General features: G+C 36.9%; 1 protein-coding gene and 1 pseudogene across 1 annotated transcript; one reads left to right on the top strand and one right to left on the bottom strand.

Annotated features, from left to right (window-relative positions):
• LOC119524710 overlaps positions 1 to 26,747 on the top strand; it is a 174,900-nt pseudogene that overhangs the window by 35,520 nt on the left and 112,633 nt on the right.
• Positions 19,908 to 20,861, bottom strand: LOC119524709 (olfactory receptor 2T27). The gene has a single exon (XM_037823383.1). It carries the CDS (start codon positions 20,859 to 20,861, stop codon positions 19,908 to 19,910), a length of 954 nt encoding a protein of 317 aa, XP_037679311.1.

Raw genomic sequence — 26,747 nt, 5'->3', positions numbered from 1 at the left:
ATCCAAGAATTATATATCCAGCAAAACTGTCCTTTAAATATGGGGGAGAATTTAAAATATTCTCAGACAAACAGACAAAGAAAGAGTTTGTGAACAAGATACCTGCTCTACAGGAAACACTAAAGGGAGCACTACAGACAGATAGCAAAAGACAGGAGAGAGAGGTTTGTAGCACAATGTTGGAAGATGGTATCACAGTAACGTAAGTACACTGAACAAAGATGACAGTGAGTATGGTTGAAAGAGAAAGGTTAAGGCCATGTAGGACACCAGAAGGAAAGACAGAAGATAACGACTGGGACTGTATGACTTAGTGAAACATAGAGCAGTCAATGACGGTGATAAAATGTACAAACGTTTTTGCGTGAGGGACAACAAATGAACACCAACTTTGCAAGGTGTTAAAAAAAGGGGGTAATATTGGGGGAAAAACACAATCAATACCAGCTAGAGTCTATAATTAACAATAACATTGCAATATGCTTCCTTTATTGTAGCAAAGGTAATACAACAAAGCTAGGTGCCTATAGGAGGGGTCAGGAGGGAGGGGTATGGGATTCTTGGCATTGGTGTTGTTGTCTGACTTTTTTCCATTGTATTTTATTTTATTTTATTGTAACCTTTTGTGGATTTTTAGTTGCCATTTTTCCTCTTTTTCTTTTTTATTTTGTCCCTTTTCATTTTTGCCTCTTCCTCTTTCTTTGTGGCTGTATTTTATCTTATTTCTGCTTTTCCTTTTATCCTTTTTATTATTGATATTACTGCTGTATTTTATTTTATTTTTACTTTTCCTTTTATCCTTTTTATTATTCATTTGTTTCAATTCTCTTTTTCTGAGTAATGAACATGTGCAAGTGCTGATTGGGGTGATGAGTGTACAACCACATAATGATACTGTAAACAATTGTCTGTACATTGTGGATGATTGCATGGTACTTGAATACATCCCTATAAAATTGCAGGGAAAAATTAACAGAGGGACACAAGTGCTGGAGAGTACTTGGAGAGAGTGATGTAGGCATTCACTGTTGGTAGGGAAGTAGAATGGTGTAGCCTATCTGGAGGACAGTAAGGTGGTCCCACAAGAAGCTAGGTATGTGGGGGTTTCAAGGTCCTGCAACCTCAGTATGGAGTATATACTTGGAAGATTGGAGAACAGGGAAACAAATGGACATTTATGCACTGGTACATTTGGTGACAGTTTTCACTATTTGCAATAGATGGAGGTGGTCTAAGAGTATGTTGACTGATGAACAGAATGGTGAACTGTAGTGTGTACATACAATAGAATATTGAGTGACTACTAGAAAAAAATGAAGCTGTGAGACATGCAACTAGGTGAATGGGTCTTGACTACAACATTTTGACTGAAGCAGGCCAGAAGCAAGAGGACAAACACTATAATGCCTCACTAATATGGGCTAATTATAATGTGTAAACTCTGAGAACTAAATCTTAGAGCACAATTTATCAGGCAAATGCTTACTGTAATGGTCCCTGGATAGTAAGCTCTTATAACAGTCATGTCTATTCCTGAGATGCAATGGTATTCTTTAAATCCTGAGATGCTGAGCTCCTTGTGTGTAATCTAGTTGGTCTCTGGAACTTTGGGTGTATGTGTGTCACATGAGCCTCAGAGCTAGAACTTGGCAGCTATGAATGTCAGTATTATCCCATATGGCAATGATTGAAAGAGCTGAAAAGAATTCAGACTTTAATTAGAAATATGAATGAAGAGGATGTGGTTAGGACTAAGGCAAATAAGGCTCAAGGGTAAAGGACAATAGTGACTGGGTTTTAAAACTACAACTTATGTGTGAGATCAAGGGAGGAGATGTTTATCTGGTGCAGGATCTATATTTTCTGTAGCACACTAGATATTCTAACTTGTACTACCAGTTTGTTTGAACACCATAAGGACATGGAGCTTTGAATGGGAAGTGGGATTTGGTGAGTTTCTATAGGCTGGGGTGACATCCTGACACATTCCAGAATGATATAACTGTATTTCTGCCCCACTGCCCCACTGCCCCCAAGGAGCTGGGGAGAAATGCAGAAGTGTTGGACTTCCCCACCTGGGCTATTGCTGTTTTTCCCACAAACATTGAGGACTTCAAATTTGGTGGACCGAGCCCCTCAATCAGGCAGCTTTCCCCTGTGATGCTAGTTTCTGCAATGGAGAGGCAAAGCCCACTTATAATTATGCCTAGGAGTACTCCCCCCCCCAGAGAGCCTCTTTGTTGCTCAGATGTGGCCCCCTGTCTCACTAAGCCCATTGGGCAGGTGAACTCATTGCCTTTTCTCACACATGAGACATCACCTCCAGGGGTGTGAATTCCCCTGGCAATGCAGGAAATGACTCCTGGAGATGAGCCTAGATGTAGTACTGTGGAATTGAGAGGACCTTCTTAACCAAAAGGGGGAGGAGAGATGAAACAAAATAAGGTTTCAGTGGCTGAGATACTTCAAATGGAGTTGAGAGTTCACTCTGGGGGGTATTCTGATGCACTATGTAGATACCACATTCTAGTTTTTAGTGTGTTTGAATGGCTAGAGGGAAATACCTGAAGCAGTCAAATTGCAACCCAGTGACCTTGATCTTGAAGATGATTGTATAACTATGAAGATTGCATAGTGTGATTATGTGACTGTGAAAACCTTGTGACTCACACTCCCTTTATCAAGTGTATAGACATTTGAGTGAAAAAATGGAGACAAAAATTAGATGAAGAATAGGGTGTGATGGAGGAGATGGAAAGAGTTAGGGTTTCTTTGTTTTATTTTTATTTTGGAGTAGGGAAAAATTTCAAAATTGATTCTGGTGATGAATGCACAGCTATATGATGGTGCTGTGAATAGACGTACACTGTGGTTGACTGTAGGGTGTGTGAATATATGTCAGTTAAACTGTATAAAAAAGTAAATCAACAATGGGGGAGGTGTGGAATGGGATGTTTTAGATATTCTTTTTTATTTTAATTTTTTATTTTAGTATTTGGAGTAATGAAAATGTGCAGTTTAATTGTGATGAAAGTACAACTATATGATGATACTTGAATAACTGATTTTACACTTTCAATGATTGTATGTTATGTGACTATATCTCAATAAAATTGCATTAGAAAGAGTCTATTGAAGGATATCCTCCAGATAAATCAAAAAGTAAACCAAGAAAGACGAAGGCATGGAATCCAGAAAACAGGGAATCCAAGGCAGGAAAAAGTAGAAATGACAGTGAAGTGACATCCCAGAAGGAATGCTCTATAGCTGAGCCAGAAGCCAAATAGTATGGATGGGAGCAGGGGGACAGAGGCTGCAGGAGGGTGGCCCATGAAGAAAAAATAGAAAGGATTCCTGAAATGTTTGCAATATTGAGATGATCATTATTGAATGGGTTGACTTTTACAATGGGGGTTTATTAACTTACAAGTTTACAGTTCTGAGGCAATGGCAATGTCTAAAGCAAGGCATTAACAAGGAAGGCTTTCTCACTGAGAACTGGCTACTGCCAATCTTCAAGTTACATGGTGATGTCTGCTGGTCTCTTGCTTCTCTCCTGGGTTTCATTGCTTCCAGCTTCTGGCTTTAGTGGCTTCCTCTCTGTTTCCGTGGTTTCTATTTTCTCAATGTCTCTGGCTTTTGTCTCTCAGCTTCGCTTTGTGCTTCATTGAATTTCAACTCTTATATAGGACTCCAGTAAGAGGATTAAGACCTACCTGGGGCATGCCTCAGCTGAAAAAACCTAACATAGGTCTATACCCACCAGGAATGGATTAGCTTTAGTAATGTGATCTTTTCTGGGATACCTCCGGTTTCAAACCTGAAGAATGTGTATCTGGGTGTGTAGCATGGAGAGGAATGGAGGGGAACAAATTTGGGTAGTCATATTTGTGCCAGTAATTTATCTATGGTGTCTCAGTTTGACATCTATCTCTGTTATTATGCTGTTTGAAGCTGGACTGGGTTCACAAACTTCATTGCTCTGATTCCATTACCAGCTGGTTTCCTATAAAATTCTGCCAATAAGAAGCAGAAAGAGAATGAAAGGAGAAAGGAAAGAAGAGATCTGGTTACCCCATCTCTTCCCACTGATTCCCTGTGCCTGCAGAGAGGAAGATATCTGCTTCAAAAACTGAGTTATCTCAGCTTCACTTTTGCTCTTGCAGCCCTCCAAGATCTGGAGCCAACTTTTTGTGTTAATTTTCCTTTGTTTGAAAAAACAACCTCTTACTATTTTAATATATTTTTATTGTGAAATTAAATATATATACTGTTCTGGTTTGCTAATGCTGCCATTAAGCAAAACACCAGAAATGGATTGACTTTTATAAAGGGGGTTTATTTGGTTACACAGTTAAAGTCTGAAGACCAAAAAGTGTCCAAGGTAAGACATCAACAATCATGTACTTTCACTGAATGATGGCCATTGGCATCAGGAAAACTCTGTTAGCTCAGAAGTCACGTGGCTGGTATCCACTTGCTCCCAGGTGGTGTTTCAAAATGGCATTCTCCAAAATGTTTCTCTTGAAGTGTATTGTCCTCTCTTAGCTGCAGCTGCTCTTCAAAATGTCACTCTCAGTTGCACTGAGTCCTCTCTGTCATAAACTCCTTTATAGGACTCCAGTGATCCATTTAACACCCACCCTGAATGGGCGGGGTAACACCTCCATGCAAATTATCTAAACATTTCACTCTCAGTTGATTGAATCACATCTCAGTGGAAACAAAGGATTTCAATCTAATCAATTCTATTATGTCTGCCTCCACAAGATTGCATCAAAGATAATGGCATTTTGGGGGTCACAATCATCCAAACTGGTACATGTACATAACTGTGATGACTTTTAAAGTACAATTTAACAAGTAGAGAGCAAATTTCAAAGAATGTTGTGGGTTACACTTCCACAATTTCAGTTATTTCCTTATTCATGAAATATAACATATATACAGAAAGGTGATAACTTTAAAAATACAATTTAAGTAGTTATATTAGTAATTTCAAAGAATGTTATGGTTTACAGTTCTACAGTTTGTTATTTCCTTATTGTGAAATATACGGAAAAGTTGATAACTTTCAAACTACAAGTTAATGAGTAGCTATAGAGCAAATTTCAAAGAATGTTATGGGTTACAGTTCCACCATTTTAGTTATTTCCTTCTAGCTATTCTAATACCCTAGCATCTAAAAATACATTTATAAAAATATTCAGCATTCATAAACCTTTGTTAAATCCTATATTGTCTGTTGCTACTCCTCCCTCTCATTTGATCACTGTCTCAATCTTCAGGGATATCTGGGCAGTGATCACCCTAATTTGTTCATATTGGAAAGGGTTTTTGACATTATGGGAAGGGGGATGCATCTGATTGATGTTCTTGAAGAGGCTGTTACCTCTGTGTTTTGAGACTTATCTGTCATAGGAAGACTCTGAAGGATTTAAGTTTCTGAAAAATAAACTGAGTGAGTGAAACTCACAGAATCTCAAATAGGGGCTTGGGTATTCTTTAGGGAGTTTGGGACTACTGTTGATTTTGGTTTAGCATATTATGGCCATTTGGAATAACTAGCTGAAGACTGCAAGAGAGTAACCTCTAGGATGGCCTCTTGACTCTATTTGAAATCTCTTAGCCACTGAAACCTTAATTTGATACATTTCTTTTCCCCCTTTTGGTCAGGAAGGCAATTTCAATCCCTTAGTGCCAGGTCCAGACTCATTCCTGGGGTCATAGCCCACATCACCACGGTGACTCACTCCCATGGGGGTCATGTCCCAAGGAGGGGGGAAGGTAATGGATTTATTTGCAGAGTTAGGCTCAGAGAGAGAGAGAGCAAGAGGCCACATCTGAGCCACAAAAGATGTTCTCTAGAAGTGACTCTTGGGCATAATTATAGGTAGGCTTAGCCTCCCCCTTACAGCAGTAAGTTTCCCAAGAGCAAATCTCAAGGTCAAGGGCTTGGCTTATCAAGTAGGGGGATCCCCATTTCACAGTGTATATTCTGTCCAAGATAAATGATGTCTAATGTTTTCTTCACTTAATTTTACAATCATCATCACTCTCAATTTTGCACTATTCTTGTGACCCAAAACTCCCCAAAACTCTTATCACCTCTTAATTATTTATCTGTAGTATTAGAGTGGTAGTGGTAAGGTATTCCTATTAAATATAGTCTATAATATGCAATTTATAGTTTCTCCCATATACCATTCTGTTGCTAACTCTTACCAGTGTCTTACCTTAGAAGCGGATCATGCAAGCACTTATTTATATTTGTAGTACTAATCTATGAGATATAAGCCTTTAAGCAACCCCTTTTTATTATGCTCACCTTCAATACACCACTGATACTTATAATCCTATCAACAAACAATCATATCCACTGTCCATTCCCATACCTTTAAGTTCAACCTAGATATCAGGTCTCTATTAAACTATTAGGTAATCATTTCCCTCTCTCCAGTTTCTGTCTATCTATAGTTCCCCTATGTTCTACATTTTAAAGCACTGATTTTACCTATTCAGGGAGTTCATATTAGTGATAACATACAATATCTCTTCTTTTTTCTCTAAGTTATTTCACACAGCATTACACCCTTAACATTCACCCATGTTTTCACATTTCAGGACCTCATCATATGTACATACCACATTTTGTTTGTCCACTCATCTGTTGTAGGACACTTGGATTGTTTCCATCTTTTGACAATTGTGAATAATGCTGCTATGAACATTGTTATACAAATGTCTGTTTGTGTCACTGCAGATCTTCTGGGTATATACCAAGTAGTTCAATTGCCAGATCATAGGGAACCTCAATATTTAGTTTTCTGAGGAACCACACAATTGTCTTCCACAGTGGCTGTACCATTAAACATTCTCACCATCAGTGGGTAAGGGCTCCAATTTCTCTACATTCTCTCCAGCATTTGTAGTTTCCTGTCTGTTTAATGGCAGCCATTCTTATTGGTGTGAAGTGAAATCTCATTGTGGTTTTGATTTGTATTTCCCTAATAGCTAGTGAAGATGAGTATATATTCATGTGTTTTATAGCCATTTGTATTTCCTCTTCAGAAAAATGTCTTTTCATATATTTTTCCCATTTTATAATTAGGCTGTTTGTACACTTGTCATTGAATTTTAGGATTTCTTTATATATACTGGCTATCAGTCTCTTATCAGGTGTCTGGTTTCTAAATATTTTTTCCCATTGAGTAGGCTTCCTCTTCACCTTTTTGAGACAGACCTTTGGGCACAGAAAGTTTTGATTTTGAGGAGTTCCCACTTATCTATTTATTATCTATTGTTTCTTTTGTTGCTTCTGCTTTGGGTGTAAGGCCTAAGAAGCTACCTCCTACTACTAGGTCTTCAAGATGTTTCCCTATATTATAGTCTATGAGTTTTATGGTACTGGCTTTTTTGTTTGGGTCTTTGATCCACTTTGCGTTAATGTGTGTATAGGGTGTGAGGTAGGCATCCTCATTCATTCTTTTGGGTATGGATTTCCAGTTCTTTCAAACCCATTTGATGAAGATACTATTTTTTCCCAGTTCAGTGGCTTTGGGAGCATTGCCAAAAGTGAACTGACCATAAATCTGGGGGTCTATTTCTGAACTCTTGATTTGATTCCATTGATCAATACTTGATTACCTCTTTAGCTAGGTCATTATTAGCATATAGGAACATTATGATTTTTTTCACATTAATCTTGCATCCTGACACTGCCCTCCCCTAGTGCCATCCCCCCTCCCTGACCGCACAGAAACACACCCCATATACAGGGCGGGCAACACCAACTACACACGCAAGCTTGGTACACCAATTGGACCCCACAAGACTCACTCCCCCACTCACCAAAAAGGCAAAGCAGGGGAGAACTGGCTTGTGGAGAACAGGTGGCTCGTGGACGTCACCTGCTGGTTAGTTAGAGAAAGTGTACTCCATGAAGCTGTAGATCTGATAAATTAGAGATAAGGACTTCAATTGGTCTACAAATCCTAAAAGAACCCTATAAAGTTAAGCAAATGCCAAGAGGCCAAAAACAACAGAAAATTATAAAGCATATGATAAAACCAGATGATATGGATAACCCAAGCCCAAGCACCCAAATCAAAAGATCAGAAGAGACACAGCACCTAGCGCAGCTACTCAAAGAACTAAAGATGAACAATGAGACCATAGTATGGGATACAAAGGATATCAAGAAGACCCTAGAAGAGCATAAAGAAGACATTGCAAGACTAAATAAAAAAATGGATGATCTTATGGAAATTAAAGAAACTGTTGACCAAATTAAAAAGATTCTGGATACTCATAGTACAAGACTAGAGGAAGTTCAACAATGAATCAGTGACCTGGAAGATGACAGAATGGAAAATGAAAGCATAAAAGAAAGAATGGGGGAAAAAAATGCAAAAATCAAAATGGACCTCAGGGATATGATAGATCATATAAAACGTCTGAATATAAGACTCATTGGTGTTCCAGAAGGGGAAGAAAAGGGTAAAGGTCTAGGAAGAGTATTCAAAGAAATTTTGGGGGAAAACTTCCCAAATCTTCTAAATGACATAAATACACAAATCATAAATGCCCAGCAAACTCCAGAGAGAATAAATCCAAATAAACCCACTCCAAGACATATTCTGATCACACTGTCAAACACGGAAGAGAAGGAGCAAGTTCTGAAAGCAGCAAGAGAAAAGAATTCACCACATACAAAGGAAACAGCATAAGTCTAAGTAGTGACTACTCAGCAGCCACCATGGAGGTGAGAAGGCAGTGGCATGATATATTTAAAATTCTGAGTGAGAAAAATTTCCAACCAAGAATACTTTATCCAGCAAAGCTCTCCTTCAAATCTGAGGGAGAGCTTAAATTTTTCACAGACAAACAAATGCTGAGAGAATTTGCTAACAAGAGCCCTGCCCTACTGGAGATACTAAAGGGAGCCCTACAGACAGAGAAACAAAGAAAGGACAGAGAGACTTGGAGAAAGGTTCAGTACTAAAGAGATTCGGTATGGGTACAATAAAGGATACTAATAGAGAGAGGGGAAAAATATGACAAACATAAACCAAAGGATAAGATGGCTGATTCAAGAAGTGCCCTCACGGTTATAACGTTGAATGTAAATGGATTAAACACCCCAATTAAAAGATATAGATTCGCAGAATGGATCAAAAAAAATGAACCACCAATATGTTTCATACAAGACACTCATCTTAGACACAGGGACACAAAGAAATTGAAAGTGAAAGGATGGAAAAAAATGTTTCATGCAAGCTACAGCCAAAAGAAAGCAGGTGTAGCAATATTAATCTCAGATAAAATAGACTTTAAATGCAGGGATGTTTTGAGAGACAAAGAAGGCCACTACATACTAATAAAAGGGGCAATTCAACAAGAAGAAATAACAATCATAAATTTTTATGCACCCAATCAAGGTGCCACAAAATACATGAGAGAAACACTGGCAAAACTAAAGGAAGCAATTGATGTTTCCACAATAATTGTGGGAGACTTCAACACATCACTCTCTCCTATAGATAGATCAACCAGACAGAAGACCAATAAAGAAATTGAAAACCTAAACCATCTGATAAATGAATTAGATTTAACAGACATATACAGAACATTACATCCCAAATCACCAGGATACACACACTTTTCTAGTGCTCACTGAACTTTCTCCAGAATAGATCATATGCTGGGACATAAAACAAGCCTCAATAAATTTAAAAAGCTTGAAATTATTCAAAGCACATTCTCTGACCACAATGGAATACAATTAGAAGTCAATAACCACCAGAGACTTAGAAAATTCACAAATACCTGGAGGTTAAACAACACACTCCTAAACAATCAGTGGGTTAAAGAAGAAATAGCAAGAGAAATTGCTAAATATATAGACATGAATGAAAATGAGAACACAACATACCAAAACAAATGGGATGCAGCAAAAGCAGTACTAAAGGGGAAATTTATAGCACTAAATGCATATATTAAAAAGGAAGAAGAGCCAAAATCAAAGAACTAATGGATCAACTGAAGAAGCTAGAAAATGAACAGCAAACCATCCTAAACCAAATAGAAGAAAATAAATAACAAGGATTAAAGCAGAAATAAATGACATAGAGAACAAAAAAACAATAGAGAGGATAAATGTCACCAAAAGTTGGTTCTTTGAGAAGAGCAACAAGATTGATAAGCCCCTAGCTAGAATGACAAAATCAAAAAGAGAGAAGACCCATATAAACAAAATAATGAATGAAAAAGGTGACATAACTGCAGATCCTGAAGAAATTAAAAAAAATATAAGAGGATACTATGAACAACTGTATGGCAAGAAACTGGATAATGTAGAGGAAATGGACAATTTCCTGGAAACATATGAACAACCTAGACTGACCAGAGAAGAAATAGAAGACCTCAATCAACCCATCACAAGCAAAGAGATCCAATCAGTCAACAAAAATCTTCCCACAAACAAATGCCCAGGGCCAGATGGCTTCACAGGGGAATTCTACCAAACTTTCCAGAAAGAACTGACACCAATCTTACTCAAACTCTTTCAAAACATTGAAGAAAATGGAACACTACCTAACTCATTTTATGAAGCTAACATAAATTTAATACCAAAACCAGGCAAAGATGCTACAGAAAAGGAAATCTACCGGCCAATCTCCCTAATGAATATAGATGCAAAAATCCTCAACAAAATGCTTGCAAATCGAATCCAAAGAAGCATTAAAAAAATCATACACCATCACCAAGTGGGGTTCATTTCAGGCATGCAAGGATGTTTCAACGTAAGAAAATCAATCAATGTGTTACAACACATTAAAAATTTGAAAGGGAAAAATCAAATGATCATCTCAATAGACACTGAAAAAGCATTTGACAAAATCCAACATCCATTTTTGATAAAAACACTTCAAAAGGTAGGAATTGAAGGAAACTTCCTCAATATGATAAACAGCATATACGAAAAACCCACAGCCAGCATAGTACTCAATGGTGAGAGATTCAAAGCCTTCCCTCTAAGATCAGGAGCAAGACAAGGATGCCCACTATCACCACTGTTATTCAACATTGGGCTGGAGTGCTAGCCAGGGCAATCCAGCAAGACAAAGAAATAAAAGACATCCAAATTGGAAAGGAAGAAGTAAAACTGTCATTGTTTGCAGATGATATGATCTTATATCTGGAAAACCCTGAGAAATCAATGATACAGCTGCTAGAGCTAATAAACAAATTTAGCAAAGTAGCGGGATACAATATTAATGCACATAAGTCAGTAATGTTTCTATGTGCTAGAAATGAACAAACTGAATAGACACTCAAGAAAAAGATAACATTTTCAATAGCAACTAAAAAAATCAAGTACCTAGGAATAAACTTAACCAAAGATGTAAAAGACCTATACAAAGAAAACTACATAACTCTACTAAAAGAAATAGAAGGGGACCTTAAAAGATGGGAAAATATTCCATGTTCATGGATAGGAAGGCTAAACAGCATTAAGATGTCAATTCTACCCAACCTCATCTACAGATTCAATGCAATCCCAATCGAAATTCCAACAACCTACTTTGAAGACTTGGAAAAGCTAGTTATCAAATTTATTTGGAAAGGGAAGATGCCTCGAATTGCTAAAGACACTCTAAAAAAGAGAAATGAAGTGTGAGGACTTACACTCCCTGACTTTGAAGCTTATTATAAAGCCACAGTAGTTAAAACAGCATGGTACTGGCAGAAAGATAGACATATAGATCAATGGAATTGAATTGAGAATTTGGAGATAGACCCCCAGATCTATGGCCGACTGATCTTTGATAAGGCCTCCAAAGTCACTGAACTGAGTCATAATGGTCTTTTCAACAAATGGGGCTGGGAGAGTTGGATATCCATATCCAAAAGAATGAAAGAGGACCCCTACCTCACACCCTACACAAAAATTAACTCAAAATGGATGAAAGATCTCAGTATAAAAGAAAGTACCATAAAACTCCTAGAAGATAATATAGGAAAACATCTTCAAGACCTTGTATTAGGCGTCTACTTCCTAGACTTTACACCCAAAGCACAAGCAACAACAAAAAAAAACTAGATAAATGGGAACTCCTCAAGCTTAGAAGTTTCTGCACCTCAAAGGAATTTCTCAAAACGGTAAAGAGGCAGCCAACTCAATGGGAAAAAATTTTTGGAAACCATGTATCTGACAAAAGACTGATATCTTGCATATATAAAGAAATCCTCCAACTCAATGACAGTAGTACAGACAGCCCAATTATAAAATGGGCAAAAGTTATGGAAAGACAGTTCTCTGAAGAGGAAATACAAATGGCCAAGAAACACATGAAAAAATGTTCAGTTTCACTAGCTATTAGAGAGTTGCAAATTAAGACCACAATGAGATACCATCTCACACCGATTAGAATGGCTACCATTAAACAAACCAGAAACTACAAATGCTGGAGGGGATGTGGAGAAATTGGAATTCTTACTCATTGTTGGTGGGACTGTATAATGGTTCAGCCACTCTGGAAGTCAGTCTGGCAGTTCCTTAGAAAACTAGATATCGAGTTACCATTGGATCCAGTGATTGCACTTCTTGTCAGATGATTGGAAAGCAGTGACACAAACAGTTATCTGCACGCCAATGTTCATAGCAGCATTATTCACAATTGCCAAGAGATGGAAACAACCCAAATATCCTTCAACAGATGAGTGGATAAATAAAATGTGGTATATACACACGATGGAATACTACACTGCAGTAAGAAGGAACGATCTCATGAAACATATGACAACATGGATGAACCTTGAGGACATAATGCTGAGCGAAATAAGCCAGGCACAAAAAGAGAAATATTATATGCTACCACTAATGTGAACTTTGAAAAGTGTAAAACAAATGGTTTATAATGTAGAATGTAGGGGAACTAGCAATAGAGAGCAATTAAGGAAGGGGGAACAATAATCCAAGAAGAACAGATAAGCTATTTAACGTTCTGGGGATGCCCAGGAATGACTATGGTCTGTTAATTTCTGATGGATATAGTAGGAACAAGTTCACAGAAATGTTGCTATATTAGGTAACTTTCTTGGGGTAAAGTAGGAACAGGTTGGAAGTAAAGCAGTTATCTTAGGTTAGTTGTCTTTTTCTTACTCCCTTGTTATGGTCTCTTTGAAATGTTCTTTTATTGTATGTTTTTTTTTTTAATTTTTTTTTTCATACAGTTGATTTGAAAAGAACAAAAAGTTAAAAAAAAACAAGGAAAAAAAATATGTAGAGTCCCCTTGAGGAGCCTCTGGAGAATGCAGGGGTATTGGCCTACCCCACCTCAATGGTTGCTAACATGACCACAGACATAGGGGACTGGTGGTTTGATGGGGTGAGCCCTCTACCATAGGTTTTACCCTTGGGAAGATTGTTGCTGCAAAGGAGAGGCTAGGCCTCTCTATGGTTGTGCCTAAGAGCCTCCTCCCGAATGCCTCTTTGTTGCTCAGATGTGGCCCTCTCTCTCTGGCTAAGCCAACTTGAAAGGTGAAATCACTGCCCTCCCCCCTACGTGGGATCAGACACCCAGGGGAGTGAATCTCCCTGGCAACGTGGAATATGACTCCCGGGGAGGAATGTAGACCTGTCATCGTGGGATGGAGAACATCTTCTTGACCAAAAGGGGGATGTGAAAGGAAATGAAATAAGCTTCAGTGGCAGAGAGATTCCAAAAGGAGCCGAGCGGTCACTCTGGTGGGCTCTCTTACGCACAATTTAGACAACCCTTTTTAGGTTCTATAGAATTGGGGTAGCTGGTGGTGGATACCTGAAACTATCAAACTACAACCCAGAACCCATGAATTTCAAAGACAGTTGTATAAAAATGTAGCTTATGAGGGGTGACAATGGGATTGGGAAAGCCATAAGGACCACACTCCACTTTGTCTAGTTTATGGATGGATGAGTAGAAAAATGGGGGAAGGAAACAAACAAACAGACAGAGAAAGGTACCCAGTGTTCTTTTTTACTTCAATTGCTCTTTTTCACTTTAATTATTATTCTTGTTATTTTTGGGTGTGTGCTAATGAAGTTGTCAGGGATTGATTTAGGTGATGAATGTACAACTGTATAATGGTACTGTGAAGAATCGAAAGTACGATTTGTTTTGTATGACTGCGTGTTATGTGAATATATCTCAATAAAATGAAGATAAAAAAAGAAAACAAAGGCATGAGTTTTTAATTCTCTTATTGTGTGGGTATGTACAACTACTGTATCAGCACAATAAACTAATAGATCTGACTTTTTGTTTAGGAGAACTTGAAAGAAAGTAATTGCACCAATATGCAAAGAGATCAAAATTTAGGCCAGAAATCTATGTCTTAATTGTCTGTGTGGTAGTTTGGAGTTGTTATGTACCCCAGAAAGGGCCATGTTCTTTTAATCCATTCCTGTGGGGGCAAACCTATTGTGGGTGGGACCTTTTGATTTCATTATTTCAATTGAGTTGTGACCCACCTCTTTCAGGGAGGGTCTTAATTTCCATATTGGAGTCCTTTATAAGAGAATAAAGGACATACAGAAAAGAGAGATGAAATTAAGAGAAGCTCCCAGGGAAAAGCCCTGGAGAAGCTAAGGGAGGACCTACAGAATAGAAAGGATGCCACTGAAACCAGAAGCTGAAGCAATGAAACCTGGAAGAGGAGGACAAGCAGACATCGCCATGTGCCTGGCAATCTGACAGAAAAGCCCAAACTTGCCAGTAAGTGGTTTCAGAGAAGATATCATCCTGTTGTTGCCTTAATTGGGACATTTTCACAGCCTTAGAATAGTAAATTTGTAAGGTAATAAATCCCCAAAATAAATATACTCATTTCTGGTATATTGCATTCCAGGAGCTTTACCAAACCTTAACAGTTCCTAAATATGTATTTACCCTATCTGCCAATAAAAATAATGCCAAAATGTAAGTGTTTACACACTGGGCCAAAAGATGTTTCTCTTAACTTTCTTTTTTAATATATTTATCTATTTATCTATCTATGCATCCATCTGATAATATAGATAATACTATAGATATAGATAGATTAGACATCTATCTAATAATAAAGTTTGTTGTCTATAATATTAGAGAAGTTGTGGGTTTTCAGAACATCATGCATAAAATACAGGATTCCCATATACCACCTGTGCTGGTTTGAATGTATTATGTCACCCAAAATGCCATTATCTTTGATGTAATCTTGTGTGGGCAAACTTATCAGTGTTCATTAGATTGTAATTATTTGAGTGTTTCTGTGGGGATGTGCCCCACCCAACTGTGGGTGATGACTCTGATTGGATAGTTTCCACAGAGGTGTGGCCCCACCCATTCAGCATGGGTCTCGATCAGTGTACTAGAGCACTATATAAGCTCAGACAGAAGGAGCAAGCCTGCTACAGCCAAGGGGGACACTTTGAAGAATGCACAGCAGCTGAGAGAGTAGCTGCATATGAGAGACAGTTTGAAGATGGCTTTTGAAAGCAGACTCTTGCTCCAGAGAAGCTGAGAGAGGACAAACACCCCAAGAGCAACTAAGAGTGACATTTTTGAGGAACTGCAGCCTAGAGAGGAATACCCTGGGAGAAAGCCATTTTGAAACCAGAACTTTGGAGCAAACGCCAGCCACGTGCCTTCCCAGCTAACAGAGGTTTTCCGGATGCCATTGGTCATCCTCCAGTGAAGGTACCCGGTTGCTGATATGTTACCTTGGACTTTTTATGGCGTTAAGACTTTAACTGTGTAACCAAATAAACCTCCTTTATAAAAGCCAAAAAAAAAAAATAATTTAAATGGATTAAACTCTCCAGTCCAAAGGATGAAGTTGGCAGAAAAGATACAAAAATATGACTGAACTGTATATAGTTTACAAGAGACTTAACTTCAAAGACATAAGTAGATTGAAAGTGAAAGGTTGGGAAAAATATATACAATGCCAATATCAATGAAAAGAGCTGGAGTAGATACATAATATCAGATAAAATAGAAAGGGACAAATGTTCAGTATTTACTGATAAGGGTTCATAACACTTATAAATATAAATGCACCTAATGGCAGATTCCCTAAATATATGAAGCAAGTATTGATAGATTGCAAGGGAGAAATAGATGCTTCTACATTAAAGGAGACCTTAATACACCACATTAAATAATATAGAGAGCACAGATATAGAAGATCAACAAGGAAATACAAGCATTGAACAATACTCTAAGCCAAATAGATTGGACAGACATATAGATAACACTTCAAAAATGGACAGCCTGAGAATACTCATCCTTTCCTGGTGCACAAGGATCATTCTTCATAACAGACTGTATGTTAGGTAATAAAACAAGTCTCAAGAAATTAAAAAATATTGAAATCATACAATATGTTTACTCTGACTAAAATGGAATGAAGCTAGAAATTAATAAAGACAGAAAGAACTGGAAAATCCAGAACTATGTGGAAATTAAACAGTGTCCTCTTAAACAATCAATGAGTCAAAGAAGAAATCAAACGGGTAATTATGAAATATCTTGAGGTAAATGCAAATGAAAATGCAGCAAGGCAGTGCTGAGAGAGAAATGTGTACCTGTAAATTATTACATTAAAAAGAAAAGAAAGATTTCAAATCAGAGACCTAAAATCAAAACTGGAAGAACTAGAAAAAGAGTAAACTAAACCAAAGAAAGCAGAAGGAAGAAAATAAAGTTTTGAGCTGAGATAAATGAATGAGAGAACAACAAACAGCAAAAAAATAGTATCAACAAAACCAATTTTTTTTAAAAAAATCAACAAAACTTTAGCTAGCCTGACAGATTAAAAAAAGAGAGGGCACAAATATCAAAATCAGTAATGAGCGAGAAGACATTACTACTGACCCCAAAGAAATGGAGGATTATAAGAGGACACTATGAACAGCTCTACAGCAGCACACCAGATAACCTAGGTGAAATGAATACATTCTTAGAAACACAAGATACCTACACTGATTCAAGAAAAAAATAGAAGATATCAACATACCAAAAACTAATAAAGAGATTGAATCAGAATTAAAAACCTCTTAACAAAGAAAAACCCAGCACCAGATGGTTTCAGTTTTATTTTACCAAATGATCCATGAAGAACTAACACTAATCCTGCTCAAATGCTTCAAAAACATTGAATATGAGGGAACACTCCCTAATTCATTCTGAGACTAACATTGCCATAAACTAAAAACAGGTACAAATACCACAAAAAAGAGAAAATTAAAAACCAATATCCCTTATGAATATAAATGCAAAAATCCTCAATAAATTACTAGCAAATTGAATCCAATAGCACATTCCATGTGTTCATGGATTGAGAGATTAAGTATTATTAAGATGTCAATTCTACTCAAACCAATATATAGGGTCAATGAAATCCCAATCAAAATTCTAACAGCCTTCTTTGCACAAGTGGAAAAGTTAATCATCAAATTTATTTGGAAGTTTAAGGGTCCCCAGATAGCCAAAGCCATCTTGAAAAAGAAGAATAAGATTGTGAGACTCACACTGTCTGAACTTAAAACTTATTACAAACCCACAGTTATCAAAATAGCATATTATTGGCACAAAGACAGGCATGAATAACAATAGAATCAAATTCAGACTTCAGAAATAAACCTTCACCTCTATTGCTGACTTATTTTTGACAAGCATGCCAACTCCACTCAATTAGGGAAGAATAGTCTCTTTAACAAATGGTGCTGAGAAAGCTGGATGTCCATTTGAAAAGAATGAAGGTGGACCCCCCACTCTCACCATATACAAAATCAGCTACAAAATGGATCAAAGATATAAGTATAAGAACCAGAACTATAAAACTCTAAAAGAAATTGTGTAGAAACATCTTTCAGATCTTGTGTTAGGCAATGATTTATTAGACTGTACACCCAAAATATGAGGAAAAAACAGTAAATGGGTCCTCAACAAAATTAAAAATTTTGTTTATCAAAGGACTTCATCATGAAAGTTAAAAGTAAACCTACTAAATGGGAGAATTTATTTGAAAACCCCATACTAATAAGAAATTAATATCCAGAATTTACAAAATAATTCTTCAACTCAACCCAAAATCAACTTAATTTTTAAAAAGGGGCAAAAGACTTGAATAGACATTTATCCAAGGAAGATATACAAATGGCCAAAAAGAACATGAAATGATGCTCAACATTATTAGCCACTAGGGAAATGCAAATCAAAACCACAATGAAATACCATTTTATACCCACTAGAATGGCTACTATTTACAAAAAAAAAAGAAAATTACAAGTGTTGGAAAGGATATGAAGAAATAGGAACACTCATTCATTGTCAGTGGGAATGTAAAATGGTATAGCCACATGAAGACAGTTTGGCAGTTCCTCAGAAAGTTAAGTATAGAATTACTATATGATGCAAGAATCCCAGTTGAGTATAATAAGCCAAACACAAAGGGACAAATATTTCATGAACTTACTTACATGAAATAATACAAATAAGTTAATTCATTGAGTCAGAAACTACAATATGGGTCACCAGGAACCAGAGTGGGGGTAGGGAATAGGATGTTAATGCATAAATTGTGCAGAGCTTCTATTTATGATGATGGAACTATTTTGTTAGTGAGTGGTCATGATTGTAGCACAACACTGCATATGTAATTAATAGCAGTGAATTATATATTTGAATATTGTTAAAAGGGGAAATTTTAGGCTGTATATATCTTACAAGAATAAAAATTATAAAAAAAGAAACAACCTACAAACTGTAAAACACAGTCAGGGGACTCTAATGACAACCATAGACTACAGTAAATAGTATAATTATAATAATATTCTTTCATCATTTGTAAGAAATGTACCACACTAGTATATGGTATTATAGAGGGGGAGGGTATGAGAGCTATGTATTTTCTGAATTATTTTCCTGTAAACTTATTTCTCTGATTTCTCTAAAAATAACATATAAAGCAATCAGAAATTTAAATATAGCAAAAAAGATATGATTTGGAGGTATCTTGTTTCCTCCTGTTAAATGATATCATTAGGAGATCAGAGACAATGATGGATAAGAAATGTAGGAATCATCCATGTTTATCAGTGTCTCATGACTACATTTTTAATTTTTTACATTATATCCATTGTGCTGGGATGGTTTTAGTAAAATGTTATGAAAAAAAATTAAGATAGATATCTTTATGTGTCTTCCTACAAAATCTGGCCTGTTAGATTATTCCTATAAGCCATGTTGACTAAATTCATTTGAGTGGATTAGTTGAATACCTTCAAATCAACTTTATTTTCAACAGATAATGATGCCACTACTAGTTTGATTGAATTAAATTTATCTATGGAAGACCAAAATATCACTTGCAGAAAATCAGTTAGACAGTGAAATAATATTTAAAATAAAATGAAGCTAATAGTTGACAAGTAGAGTTCATTGCATTGCCCAAATGGCAGAGTGTCTAAGGAGAAAGAAAGCTGAGAAATCAGAGGAATACCTGAAGGCAGCATTCCCTTTGCATGACTAAGTGTAGCCAATACAAAGAGTGCCAGAGGTCACCGGTTTCCAGTGGAGCACATGCTTTGTCCAAAGCAGATTGGCTGAATACTGAAATCCCAATTTTATTCCTACTCCATCCAAAATTTCCTATCATTCAGAACCCTCAAACCTTTCACAAAATGGCCAAGCCTTGAAAATCCAGTCAGCTTTTCAAATCCCAAGAATTCCCCATAGTTTCTGGACCATGAGTGACTTGCTAAATTTCTAGGCAGAGAATATTTAACTCCAAAAGTGAAGATCAAGGCCTGACTCTTACACTAGGATTCACATCATTTCATTATTTTTAAGCCTCTGGCTTCAGGGGCAGTTTCCTTAAAAAGCATTTAACCTTCCTGAGGAGAAACACCTCCCCAGAGCCTTCTGTAGGGCTCCTGTGACATCCTTGTTCCTGAGGCTGTAGATGAGTGGGTTGAGCATGGGAGTGAGGATGGTGTAGAAGGCAGACACAGTCTTGTCTTGCTCGGGAGTGTGGTAGGAGTGAGGCAGCACATACGTGTACATGGCGGCCCCATAGAAGAGACAGACAATTACCATGTGTGAGGAACAGGTGGCCACTGCCTTCTTCCTCCCCTCCGCCTCAGTCATCCTGTAAACAGTGATGAGAATCCTAGTGTAAGAGGCAGAAATGACAGAGAAAGGGATGAGAAGCATCAAAATGCAGCAGACATACATGGCCGTTTCATAGGCTGACGTGTCCGTACAGGAGAGCTTCAGAAGGGCGGGCACCTCACAGAAGAAGTGGTTGATTTCCCTGGAGGCACAGAATGGGAATTGCATGGTGACTGGGGTGAGCAAGAATCCATCTATGGACCCTCCCAGCCATGCTGCCACCACAATCAATAGGCAGACTTTGCGGCTCATGAGGATAGGGTAGTGCAGAGGGTGGCAGATGGCCACATAGCGGTCATAGGTCATGAGTCCTAGAAGGAAGAACTCAGCTCCTGCCAAGGTCAAGTAGAGGAAGTGCTGGGCAGTGCACGCTGCAAAGGAAATGGCCGTGTGGCCCAACACCTGGTCAACCAGCATCTTGGGCACAATGGTGGAAATGTACAAGATGTCCATGAGAGAGAGCTGGCTGAGCAGGAAATACATGGGCATGTGGAGAACAGAGTCCACTTGGATGAGAATAATCATGATGGTGTTGCTGGCGATGGAGATCACAAAGACGAGGAGGATGAGGGCAAAGAGGAGCCAGGGGAAGCGGGTATTGCTGAACAAGCCCAGGAGAAAAAAGTCGGCATACATGGAATAATTACCCCACTCCATAGCTCTGTAAGTTACATAAAAATTAGATGGGTATGATACATAATATTTGGCATAGAAAGAAAACTATCTGGTTTGCTTAAAACTGTGATGCAGTCACGGACATATCAACTTCTGAGAAATTTATCATGTCTCGTTGTGTAATCTCTCCCTTTTTATAATACTCTCTGGGGTTTACTACAGTTAATTGGTTTCTCTAAGAAATTAATCTTTACTATTGAGTCTTAAGCACTACTCACATCCATGAATCTCAGAAATTTCAGTTTTCTGGAAGAATAGCCTGAACAAGATTTTATTTTGTCCCATCACACCATCATTCATTCAAGGATGACATGCGTGACTTCTCGATGATTACTTCTGAGATTTCATGATGAAACAATTTTATGTCCTTCAGGTAATTGAAATTTAAATACTTTTAGCATAGAACTCTGAATATTACACTAGGTTCAATATACATACAAGAAATAAAAACAGAACCAGGCAAATTGAATTAGGATAGGGTGGTGGGTAAGGTAGGAAAGTAGGGCCCCAATTTATCCTCTTCTCCCTCCATGGTGCTATAGATCTGACACCTTGAATCCCATTTGAAAAATCACCCATTGTGACATATGTTTTGCCTATGAAAATATAAGTCCATGGACTGATTTTAAGGAATTTATACCATTACTGAGATGTTGGCATATTTTTAAAATTTTATTGCTTAACTTACATTAATCAGGTGTTGCATGTTTGGAAAATAATGATCTTGTATTAAAGAATAAGCCATAATTCTGAGCTCTGAGAAGCAATCAGATAATTAGTTGAAAGAAGGCAATCAAGGTACAAATAATGTTTATGGTCAATTGGTATTTTTATTTTCTTTCATTTAGCAGAAAAATACTGATTAATTACAAGTCATTTACATGATTAATAAAAATTGATTGATTAACAAATAACTGTTAAAAATAGAAACAGGAATGGAAAAATAATCCTATTTAAATTTAAATAATACTAGTGGATACTGTCTCCCAACAGAGGAACTTATTTGCTTAAACCTGAATTCAAATTGTGTGTGTGTGTGTGTGTGTGTGTGTATGTCAGTTAAATAATATTTTACCACAGTTTTGAATGGGTGAATTATTTAGACAAGCAACTTCTTTTGACATCATACTTATCTAAACTCTCCAATACAGTGGCAGGAACCACATAGGATATTCATCACCTGAATTGTGAGTGGTCTGAACAGGGATGTGCTATAGTTAACATTGTACTTAGCTTCAAAGGCTTAGTATGAAAAAAAGAATGCAACATATAGATTAAATTTTTATATTGATTGCATGTCAAAATGATAATATTTTGGATATATTGGGTTAAATAAAATGGATTTTAATAATCAATTTCACCTGTTCCTTTTTCACTTTTTGTAACATGGCTACTATAAAATATATAATTACTTCTGTGACTCCCATCAGATTTCTACTAGACAGTGCTGCTCTGCGGTCTTCCATTTCCCAGAATAAGATGGCTTTAAATATCTTTGTCCAACCAAGTACTTGAGAGCTTAATTGTCACAACACCCAAAATTAGAAAGAATATAGCAAAAAATTCAGTTGCAAGGGCAACTAAGAGTAGCAATGTTACATGTTTATTCTTTCACTGGCAAATCATAGTAAGAGCAGTTACTACATTCTTAGTAGAACACTAAAAGATTGCTCATTGCTTAATGATTCACAAGTTCTGTTTCATTTACTTTTCCCAACAACCTCATGAGATACTATTTGCTTTATACATTCTGTAGATGAAAAAAAAAACAAAATTACAGAGGCTAAGAAACTTCCTCATTGGTGTATGTCTCAACTTAACCAGTGGCAGTATAATTGCTTTATGCAGTTTTCCAGTAAGCCAAAATAGACAGCAGTTCATTCATTCCATAAATATTTTCTGAAACACACTGTGTAAGTCAAACTTTTAAGCCCTGATAGGAATGTACGTGGCATGGTCCTTGCTTTCAAGAAGCCAAGGATTGAGCAGACTAAGAGCCCTCATTTTATGTATGACTGTAGGTGTGTTTTATTTCCCAGGGGAAAACCTGCCACTTTATATAAATTTATTTAAATTTCAAAGGCAAACAAGCACAGCCATGCAGGTGCATTTTAAGAATAATTTTTATTAGGATCTCTGGGGTCTTAACTTCTCTCCAGCTAAGGTATAATGTAGGACATGAAAAGGGTAGAACACAATAAGAAGAGGAAGATTGGCGTAACAGAAGCTGAAGTCCAAGGGCAGGTACATGGGTAATTCATACCAAAACTCCTCTGTGCATTTCACTACAGCTCTGTCATGGCATATGGATCTATAATAATGTAAAATACATTCTCAGGCAAACTTTTACTGATGAGACCCCAGTTATATTTTTGCAGATTTTCCAGCTTTCTCATTCTTAAAATATTGGCTTTACCCCAGTGCTTTTCACTGTCTATTGTCCTGATATGTGTCATTGTTCTCTTTCTGTCTTTGTTCCCACTGTGTTTAACCATTAGGGAAATTAAATGCTAGCATTCAGCAGCAGTGCATGACACAGAGAGGGTAATGCCCACCAGCCCTGCCCCTCACAAGTTGGATAAGATCAAGCTCCTCCAAGTACTCTGTTCATTATTTTGTTATAAATACAGTGGGCAGTAGATGGTTAGCGGAGACCAAGCACAGTGACTGGCATTGATCCATAAGGAATATTAAAGCCTAAGAGAGAGAAATGGGCACCAAAATTTCCCTTTCATGGCATGAGTATTCCCATCCTTGCCCAGGAATATTCGTGGCACTAATTCTCACATAATGAGACCCTGGCGATTTCCCCAGCATTCCTCAGAAATGGGAAAGGAGATTTGAGCAGCTCTGTTAATTCCTCATACTTTAAGAGCATCTTCCTTCTACTCTGTCAAAATTGACTCATGCCCTGCATTAAAAATAATATAAAGCAGTATAACAACATTAAAGAATATTTTGAAAATGAGGGAGGAAAATCAATTGTAATATCTGAAGCCCATATCATAAGTATTGCTATATCTGTGGAAAGTTTTAAATTTTGGAACACTTTCAGCTTCATATCATATGCAAAATTTTTAAATGACAACTTTTAAAATATGAATCTCTTTGATTACTAAGAAATTTGAACACTTTTATTTTTGTCTTTTGGTTGCTTCTTTTTGTTGTTGTTGTTCATGGCCTCTACTCATTATTATATTTAATTTCTCAAAAATATGCATTTTCCCTTTATATAATAAAGACATTCTTTTGTGTAAGACATTAACTTGTAACTATTTTTCCTCCAGTTACTTGCAATTACAATAACTTTAGGACAAAAATTTTTAACTGTTTACGTAGTTAAGATATTTCATTTTCCTATTGTATTCTGAGTTTAATTTTTAAATTTATTCCCCATTTTGCCTGTGATTAACATGCAATTCTATTTTAGTCCAGTTATCATAAACGTTAAAATATATAATATTTTAGGAAATGTAGAATCCATTTTGCTCTTTGGTGCAAATTATGGATTTCTTTAAAAGGCCAGACATATGATAAATTTGTCCTTTCAGATCAGGCCAATTGACATTTATTTCTTGTTTTTCAAATAATCAAAGAGTTCACCTCTGAATAAGGAATAAGCATGATTGCTTCATGGGGTGCACCACTTCTCTGTGATTTGAGGTAAGTATCATATTGGGTGAACTCAATTTTAACCCAAGCTTCATGTGTAAATTCTGGTATGAAGCACAGATACCAAAAAAGAAAGACTATAACATTGGTTAATCTTAGGCAAATTGTAATAGCAGTAACATTTAACTTTTGGAACTTCATCTCTTCATTTTATATCTTTTAATCCCCAATAATAGCAGATCCAATAGCAGGTAGACAGATTTTTGCAGGTGGTCATTGCTTTATATTGTGATTCTCTTGTCAAACTCTGCTCTATGTCAAGGAGTAGATTTTAAGAGGAGCACCAGCTAACACATAAGATATTTGAGTGCTAAAAGGCTAAACTGGACAGAATAGGTGGACAATTGTTATAAATAGGGACTGTCCTAGGCAATCAGGGAAGAAAGGCATCCCTTGCTATGAGCCTTTTAACATCTATATAATCCAATCTGTTAATTTTTTTTTCCCAGCAGTGTTTGCATATGAACCCTCACCTTTTCTGGTGAAATAAATGACCTTTGCAAAACTGAAACAATTGGGAGAATCTTTGAAATGGTAGAGAATTTTTAATAACAGCAAAGGGAACTTCCTTCATCCTGAAAGCATAACAGAGACATTATTACCTTCTCAGCTAAGTCTCATGAGAAGCTGAACTTCCCCTGTTTCCCCCTGTCTATTCTCACACTTGGAACACATTCATCCATGGCATTTGCATTGGTTTTGTGACTACTGCAGCAGGTTGGGGATCAGAAAGCCTATTTCACATCCTATCTTCATCATTTACAAGCTTCTGGATGCCTGGCACGCCACTCACATTTTTTGTCCTATCTCTCTCACAAGAATTTCTAAGAATTAAATTAGAAAGTCAGGGAAGAGCAGTTTCTTGAGGCAGGATATGAAGGATTTTTTTAAATTGAAATACTTTAGAGATTTTATGAAGTACCTAAGAAGATTGAATAGTATAAAAAATTTCTAAATTATAAATGAGTATAACTTTTCAACAAGGACAATTTGTTGAACATTTACACTGAAAAAAATTCACATTCTGATATACACATTACAGAATCAAGTTCATCATATCAACTGATTGAAGAAATGAAACCAAAATACATAAAATTTACATGGGTAGCACAGATGCATGAATACATATAATTAGAATGTTCAGACATATCAACTTCAATATTGTCCAACATTGTGCTGGTGTGAATCAATGTTCCAATAGGTAAATCCAGAATCTGATATTTAAAACACTTTGTGATTGATTGATGTAAAATCCTTCAAGTTACTTACCTCACACAGCTGCCTCCCCAAATCTGATTATCTGAATCTGAAAGTCAAGTACCTATTGTTCAGAGAAAAACCTTATAGTACTAAAGTATTAAATGGAATTGCTCAGCATTTCTGTTTCTATTAAGTGTGAGCAGATGAGAGGCAAGAAATCAGACCTTCTAAATCTTTGACTTTTTTTTTGAAGCAGAGGAGAGAAGCAAAGGAAAACAAAGTGGGGAGAGGATAAGATAAAAGAAGGAATACACAGGTAGGGAGTATCTATGGATTCAAAGCATGACATGGTGCACAGGCTTGGACCTAAATTATGTGTTGTTGGCATAAGGATAAGGGCCAGTCCCTAACCAGTCTGAGACCCTTTAAAATAGGCAAATTGTTTGAGGATCAAGAGATTGACCAGCCTGAGTTCTTAAATTCCAAATAAAGATGATGCAAGGGAAGGTCACACTTACTTCCATTGCATAGGCTGCTAAGAACAAAGAGACCAAGGGACTTAAGTAGAAGAGCTTGCATCATGGTGGTGGGGCCAGTCATCTCATTTGGAAGGAGAATTGAATTAAGAATATCAGTCTCTGGGGCCCTTTGTCCCTGGCCTACAATTACACAGTTCACCCAAAGGTGACGTGCTCCCTCACGTTATTTTTTTAATTTGGGAAAAAGTAACCTTTAAATTTACAAGGAATTATAATAATCAAACTTTCACCAAATAAATCAGGCTGTCCTTCCCTGCACTCAAGTTGAATTACTTTTTTTTCTCTCTTATTTTGCTCATGACATTGTTCTGGAAGTTTGCCCCCCCCCAACCCCCAACCCTTTTTAACAAGGCCAATCCTTATCATCCTTCTCTTAAATGATTAAAGAAAATATACCCCTCCTTAGGAAGTATTGTCTTTCTAAAACATTACCTTTCAGACCCCACTTCATCATTTA

The sequence above is a fragment of the Choloepus didactylus genome (assembly GCF_015220235.1).
Source record: "Choloepus didactylus isolate mChoDid1 chromosome 11 unlocalized genomic scaffold, mChoDid1.pri SUPER_11_unloc4, whole genome shotgun sequence".
Taxonomy (NCBI): domain Eukaryota; kingdom Metazoa; phylum Chordata; class Mammalia; order Pilosa; family Megalonychidae; genus Choloepus; species Choloepus didactylus.
This window is presented reverse-complemented; position numbering and strand designations above follow the sequence as displayed.

What these genes read in the sequence shown, in the direction of transcription:
- LOC119524709 (XM_037823383.1), bottom strand. Translation starts at nt 20,861, where the DNA reads ATGGAGTGGGGTAATTATTCCATGTATGCCGACTTTTTTCTCCTGGGC.